Source organism: Bidens hawaiensis, unplaced genomic scaffold, assembly GCF_021521415.1.
Source record: "Bidens hawaiensis isolate Kalapana, Puna unplaced genomic scaffold, B.hawaiensis_p1.1 tig00052060_1, whole genome shotgun sequence".
Taxonomy (NCBI): Eukaryota; Viridiplantae; Streptophyta; class Magnoliopsida; order Asterales; family Asteraceae; genus Bidens; species Bidens hawaiensis.
The window spans coordinates 17,635-23,853 of record NW_027499326.1 but is presented as its reverse complement, the minus strand read 5'-3'; the positions used below and the strand labels follow the sequence as shown (position 1 = coordinate 23,853).

General features: G+C 36.9%; 2 protein-coding genes across 2 annotated transcripts; both read left to right on the top strand.

The window, feature by feature from the left end:
• The first annotated feature begins 387 nt into the window (after positions 1-387).
• Positions 388-2,805, top strand: LOC143599345 (uncharacterized). The gene is made up of 4 exons (XM_077077324.1): positions 388-668; positions 753-806; positions 1,583-1,708; positions 2,499-2,805. Exons 1-4 carry the CDS (start codon positions 432-434, stop codon positions 2,679-2,681), a joined length of 600 nt encoding a protein of 199 aa, XP_076933439.1. The 5' UTR covers positions 388-431; the 3' UTR covers positions 2,682-2,805.
• Positions 2,806-4,136: 1,331 nt separating this feature from the next.
• LOC143599346 (uncharacterized) lies at positions 4,137-5,875 on the top strand. The gene is made up of 6 exons (XM_077077325.1): positions 4,137-4,217; positions 4,305-4,523; positions 4,619-4,785; positions 5,363-5,444; positions 5,543-5,611; positions 5,705-5,875. Exons 1-6 carry the CDS (start codon positions 4,137-4,139, stop codon positions 5,873-5,875), a joined length of 789 nt encoding a protein of 262 aa, XP_076933440.1.
• The last annotated feature ends 344 nt before the right edge of the window (positions 5,876-6,219 follow it).

Genomic DNA, 6,219 nt, shown 5'->3' with positions numbered 1-6,219 from the left:
TCTTTTTTTCCTTTCATTCCCATCAAGTCAAGGTGGGGCAGCCTATATCAAATTGCTTAAAAATTTTGAAAGCAAATTAAAATTGGCATACTCTTTAACTAATGTCACATATTGCAAACATTATAACGCACAATTAATTAAATTAATATAAAAATTATACATTTAACAAAAATTTATAAAAGAACTAAATAAACTCATATAACACTAGGACTAAAAGCTGTAAACGAAAAGAAAGAAACGGAGACGTATACTCTGGGGTTGGGCATCCATCCATCAATCGTTAGCCACAAACCCAGTGACCGGCAGCCACCATGGCGACAAGCCTCCCATGGCACCCACTCGTCCACTCCAAATCCCAGCTTTCCACCACCAACAGACGCTTCCGAGTCCAGGCATTCCGGCGATCCGATTTCGACGTGTTCGCGAAGCGTATGGCCTCCGGCGAAGCCTGGAAAGACGCCTGGCGCAGCGCCAATAATGGGTTCGAGCAGCTTATTTACGAGGCGAAGAAGACCGCGGAGCGAATCGAGCGGGAGTATTCCGTTGGTCGCCGTCTGTCCTCCGTTGCACAGTCGGCCTCTGACCGCGCCAGAGAGCTTGACCGGGATTACTTGATTACGCAGCGCTGGCGGACCTTTACTCTCGATTTTACTCGGAATTGGCCTAGGGTTTGCTTTGGTTTTATTCATTTATACTTCTATTATTTCAAAGTCTTGTTATTTGAATTCTAAATATGCAATTTTGTGTTTCAGTACAGGAAGCAGTTTAGTGATTTTCTGGATACTCCTTTGGGGAAGAGTTTTGGGGTAAGCATTGTGGTTTTGTATTATTTATTTATTCTTACTTGTTGCTTTTGCATATAAACTTGTAAAACCTTTAAACACCTGGCATTGGAAGTCCCACAGATGACTAGGTTTTTGGTATATAACTATAGAATAGATTATGAAAGCTATGATAAATAACTGTTTCACTAGCTTACCTCTTCTATTAGCTTCTCCATTAAACTCGCCTTTGACTTTGATACTCATGAATTTAGACATTCACTCCATATAATTTTGCCAAGTTGAGCCAACCACTGGATACTTAACAAGTTAACAGAGGGCTTGAATCTTTCTTGTCTATCAACTGTAGTATGTGCATCTTTGTATGAAATTTAGGGTTTAGATTTTGTGTTTTTTTTTGACTGATTGCTGTTGTTTTAAGTGAGTTTCCTTGCATTGCTCCCTTTAGATGAACCAAGAATTGTACTATACAAATGAAATATATTGACTGTGTATAATAGAGTTAGATAGGGGCTCTTTAGTTATCTTCAATATATGATAATTATATAACCTGTCTAATAGTGGATACCCTTGAAACAAAGTTTTAATGGTTCTTTGTTTTAGGCCTTGTGAAGCATTCTTCAAAAGATTTATATCAATACATTGTAACAATAATAATATCAATTGCTTAAATGACTTTGTGGTTACTCAATTCTAGTGGAGTCACCGAAGGTTACTTACGTCATAGCAACCTGCCAAAGTTTTTTTTTTTTTTTTTTCCTGTTTTGTTTAAATTGCTAATTAAATGATTGATTTTGTAGACTATCTTCTTTCTATGGTTTGCACTTTCTGGATGGCTGTTTAGGATTCTGATATTTGCAACATGGGTACTACCGATTGCTGGCCCGTTACTTATTGGTGCTGTTGCCAATAATCTCGCCATTAAGGTAATTTCTTAGTTATTTATATGTGCTTTTAGAATAATAAGTTTTTACTCTTGATTACTATTTGTGGCAGACTCATTACTCAACCACCCTACCTGTTTATTTTGCCACCTGGATGATATTTTATTGGCCTTATGTGTATATGTGCTTTCAATTAAAACAAATTTTTTTTTTTTTGACATGGTTGATAATTTTTAGAATCCAGAAAATGGGTTGAAATGTATATCAATTATCTTTCTCAAAATTTAAAACTTATTCCAATTGCTGTGATTTTTTCAAATTACTGATTAAAGGAAGGATTACAACTAGGGGTGTGCGCTAGTTAGTTTTTGGGTTTTTAAAATCGTTGTGCTTCAGTTTTTCAGTTTTTGGTTCCCACAACGGTCGGTTTTTTCATTTGGGCTTGAAAATTTTGGGCCGAGAATGAAATGGCCCAGGATCAATATGAGCTTGAAAATTTTGAGTCATCTTTTCTAGTAATGATTAATTGATCATTACACATTTGAACAATGAACCTAAATGTCCTTGGTTTACAATGTTTGTTATTTTTTTTTATAAATTACTTACTTAAGTCGTCTTTTTCGGTTTGGGGTTCGGTTTGATATTTTCGGTTTTTGGTTGATGGAAACCCAAAACCGAACTGAAAAATCTGTTTTTAAGAAAACATAAAACAGAACTGTCGGTTTTTTATCGGTTTGGCGACGTCTGTTCTTTCAGTTATATCGGTTTTATGCAACCTCTAAACACAATATGTTTTTATTTGAACTTATTATTTTACTATTGAATTCCACAGGGCGCGTGTCCTGCTTGTAAGAGACAGTTTGTCGGTTACAAAAACCAGATGGTGCGATGTGCTGGGTGTGGAAACATTGTTTGGCAGCCGAAAGGAGACTTCTTTTCTAAAGGTGGGGCCCGCCCTTCGTCGTCTTCAAGATCTGATCCCAAGATAATAGATGTTGAGTTTGAAGAGAAGTGAACAGATGATCCATAAATACTAGTAGTAAACAAAATCAAACCACTTGTTGATGTATGTCTATTTTGTTTGCCTTTTTTAGGTGTGATAAATATGGTTATGTAACTATAATTCTCTTTATTGAGTTTAAAAGCTTACTTTCTACCATCATGTTTTTATATTGTTTTTGAGGACCTGATTGTTGGACACAAAAGAATTGAGGTTGTGTGACATCCCATTGTTTCTAGCAGAGCATATAAGTGGTACCCAAAAAGACTGTTTTGGGTTCTGGAGAATGCACCTCTTTTTAGAGAGGTTTAGAGGTGCCAAAAGGCCCGGTTCCGGACCCAACCCGGTGGTTCCTACCCGGAACCGGACTCGACCCTACCTTACCCGTGGGCATGGACTGGGCTTTAGGTTTCCCCCTGAAACTGTACCTGGAACCTGAACCGTTCCAGACCCGGTGGAATCGGTTCTGCCAATACCCGGTCAAAACCTGATCCGACCCTACCCGAAACTCGAAGAAAACCCGATGGAACCGGTCAAATACCTGATTATACTCGGAACCGGTTCCTACCCAGACCCGGTTTCTGAGAATACCCGGTTTGTGCACCTCTTTAGTGAACATTGTGTCAGGTCAAATATGAAATCAATCTTAATAGCATTGGTTTAATCAAATGGAAATGTTTTGAGATTTTGGTGATTTGCATTACAAACATTTAGCTAACTTTTATAGTCCTGACCCAGTACCAGCATAGGCAGAAACTGTAACTTACAGTTTACAATTACCTCTTTGCTAGTATTTACATTGCAACTTATGCTTCTTTGTTGAAAAATATTATGGGCTACCAACGTTACCAACCACTCTTACCAACTCCAACAAACCAAAAGGTGTTACACGCAAAAAAAAATAGCTGAATTTGAGAGGTAAACTTGCTAAGCTGTTTGAGTTCAGCTTGATAAAAAGCTTGAAATAAGGCAAGCTTGAGCCTTGTATGCGAAGATGGATAAAACTTGTTGAGCCTTAAGCTTAGTGTATTTTTAAGTTTTTAATCTTTTGTGCTTTTGTGTGTGAATTTCCCATTGCATAGCCGAGTTTTGACTTGCTTATGATTGTGTACACAAGTTTGAGCCGAGCTTAGGCTCGTTTATAGTTTTCTTAAATTAGATGAAGATGAAAATAATAAAAATAATATAAACAATTTAATTAATAACAAATAACGAGTCATTCTAGCCGACCTCTAGCTATTGTAAGTTAAAATATAGCGTCAATAATCTCGTTTGTTATAGAAGGGACGACAAAACATGACAAAATTTCACAATATTAATAATTAAAAGGGATTTGAGCGTGTGGCAACAAGTGTAAGTTATCCGGTAGTGAGACTGACCAATCACATCCACACACAGACTCCTTTAGTTTTCCCTTTATCAACGTCTGTCTGTCTTGTGCCACACCACACCACACCACACCACACCAAAATGTCTACGACCACCACCGCAAGCACCGGTCCGGCCACTGCCTTCTCAACCAGAAACCCACACTCACCACCACTTCCACAGGTAACAAACAACTTATTATTTTCACTCTGATCGATCGTAAATAATAATAATAATAACAACCAACATTCATTATTTTGAGTCTATCAGAAAACCATATTTCTAGGAGTATCACTTCAAGACGCCAAAAGGGGTGTCTCTGTTTCCTTCATCAAATCCAATGCACCACTCGTTTCTAAAGGAAACAGAGGAGTATTCGAAATCAAAGCAAGAAAAACTGCCGGGGGCCAAATTGAGGTTGAAGTTGATAAGCCTTTGGGTCTCACTTTGGGCCCCAAGCCCGGTGCCGGTGGTGGTGTTATTATCACTGTTAGTTTTTCCATCTCTTGAATTATGTTTATTTATTTATCTGCAATCTTTTTTTTTTTTATTATTAATTTTTTTTGTGTGAGTCGTGAATATAGGGAGTTGATGGTGGCGGAAATGCTGCGAAAGCGGGCTTGAAAGTTGGAGATCAAGTGATATACACCAGTAGTTTCTTTGGTGATGAACTTTGGCCGGCTGATAAGCTTGGCTTCACCAAAACCGCCATTCAGGCGGTTCCGGATTCGGTTTACTTTGTGGTTAGCAGGTAGTGACTAGTCTAAGATGCTGATTATCTTGTAATGTTACGGGTGTAGGTGGGTTGGTTTTGGGCTGAAAACCAAAATTCAGTATTTTTGTGTTTAAAATTGTTATTTTTTTTCTGGGTTTGGTTAGGTTTTTTGTTTCTATGATTTGGGATTTAATTTTTGGTTCAACAAAAAAATGGGCCCAAATTAATAAGTTTGTGCCTAAGTCTTTTTGTTAATCAATATTTACTTTATTATGCATTTGCGCTAAATATATGGTTACACTTAAAATTTTATAAATTACTTCAAATAAAAAAGTGAAAATCCTTAAATTTAGTTTGGTTCTGTCTTTTGATTTTAGTTTCATGCAAAAGCTAAACCGAAGTGAAAATTCGATTTTACGGGAATATAAAACCAAACCGTTGGTTTTTATTTGGGTTTGGTTATTCCGGTTTCATGCACACTCCTATGTAAAATGGTTTTGAAATCTTGTAGTTTTATTGAAAGGGGTTTGCTAAATATATCATTGTCTTCTGGCGGTTCAGTTTAACATACCCCTATAAATATTTGAATGTAAAAGATGATGATTTGATGTAGGGGTGCTGACGTGGATGTTAAACGACTGCCAAAACGACCCGCTCCCCCTCGTTTTGGACGCAAATTAACTGATGCTCAAAAGGTTTGTCATCTATGCATTTTGTTTCGGCTCATTTGAATACAACTTCAATGATTTTGACTTGTTTAATCCGTTTAATATAATATTTTGTTGTGTTCTAGGCTCGCGCAACTCATATTTGTTTGGATTGTGGATACATATACACGTTATCGAAGCCTTTTGAGGAGCAGGCAAGCTTTCGACACTCGTTTTAATTATCATCTTATAAGTAACTTCAAATTTTAACTAACAAAAGTTGGTGATTTTGGCTTGGAAATTTGCAGCCGGATGGCTACTTGTGTCCGCAATGTAGAGCACCAAAGAAGAGGTTCACAAGGTACGATCCAGAAACCGGAAAACCAATTGGCGGGACATTGCCTCCCATCGGTGTGATTATTGGACTTGTGATTGGTCTTGCCGGAGTTGGAGCATTGCTTGTTTATGGTCTTCAGTGATCAACATTCATTTTGAATAATATGTTTTGTTTTGGCTGGTGAGTGTAACACAAAACCTTACATTCATAAATTATAATACACGCGTTAAATGTGAGAAGTTATGTTTCGACTTTCATTATTCAAACACGATCATAATACAAACTAATCTTCAACCAAATAAAGATCATAATACGCAGCTTGTTGCCCGTTTGTCTGCCACTTTATTGTAATCGTTATGATTTTAATGATAAATTAACGTATCATCGATAAAACAAATACACAAATATAGATCATCACTTATTGATGTGCTAAAAGTAGTCTAATAATTATTGACTAAATTACATTAATCTAGACACTAAGTAATA

Excerpts from the sequence above, each read along its gene's own strand:
- LOC143599345 (XM_077077324.1), top strand. The coding sequence starts at position 432 with ATGGCCTCCGGCGAAGCCTGGAAAGACGCCTGGCGCAGCGCCAATAAT. Across the intron at positions 669-752 it reads TTACTCGGAATTGGCCTAGG|TACAGGAAGCAGTTTAGTGA; the intron begins GTTTGCTTTGGT and ends TTTGTGTTTCAG. Across the intron at positions 1,709-2,498 it reads CCAATAATCTCGCCATTAAG|GGCGCGTGTCCTGCTTGTAA; the intron begins GTAATTTCTTAG and ends TGAATTCCACAG.
- LOC143599346 (XM_077077325.1), top strand. The coding sequence starts at position 4,137 with ATGTCTACGACCACCACCGCAAGCACCGGTCCGGCCACTGCCTTCTCA. Across the intron at positions 4,524-4,618 it reads GTGGTGGTGTTATTATCACT|GGAGTTGATGGTGGCGGAAA; the intron begins GTTAGTTTTTCC and ends TCGTGAATATAG. Across the intron at positions 5,612-5,704 it reads CGAAGCCTTTTGAGGAGCAG|CCGGATGGCTACTTGTGTCC; the intron begins GCAAGCTTTCGA and ends GGAAATTTGCAG.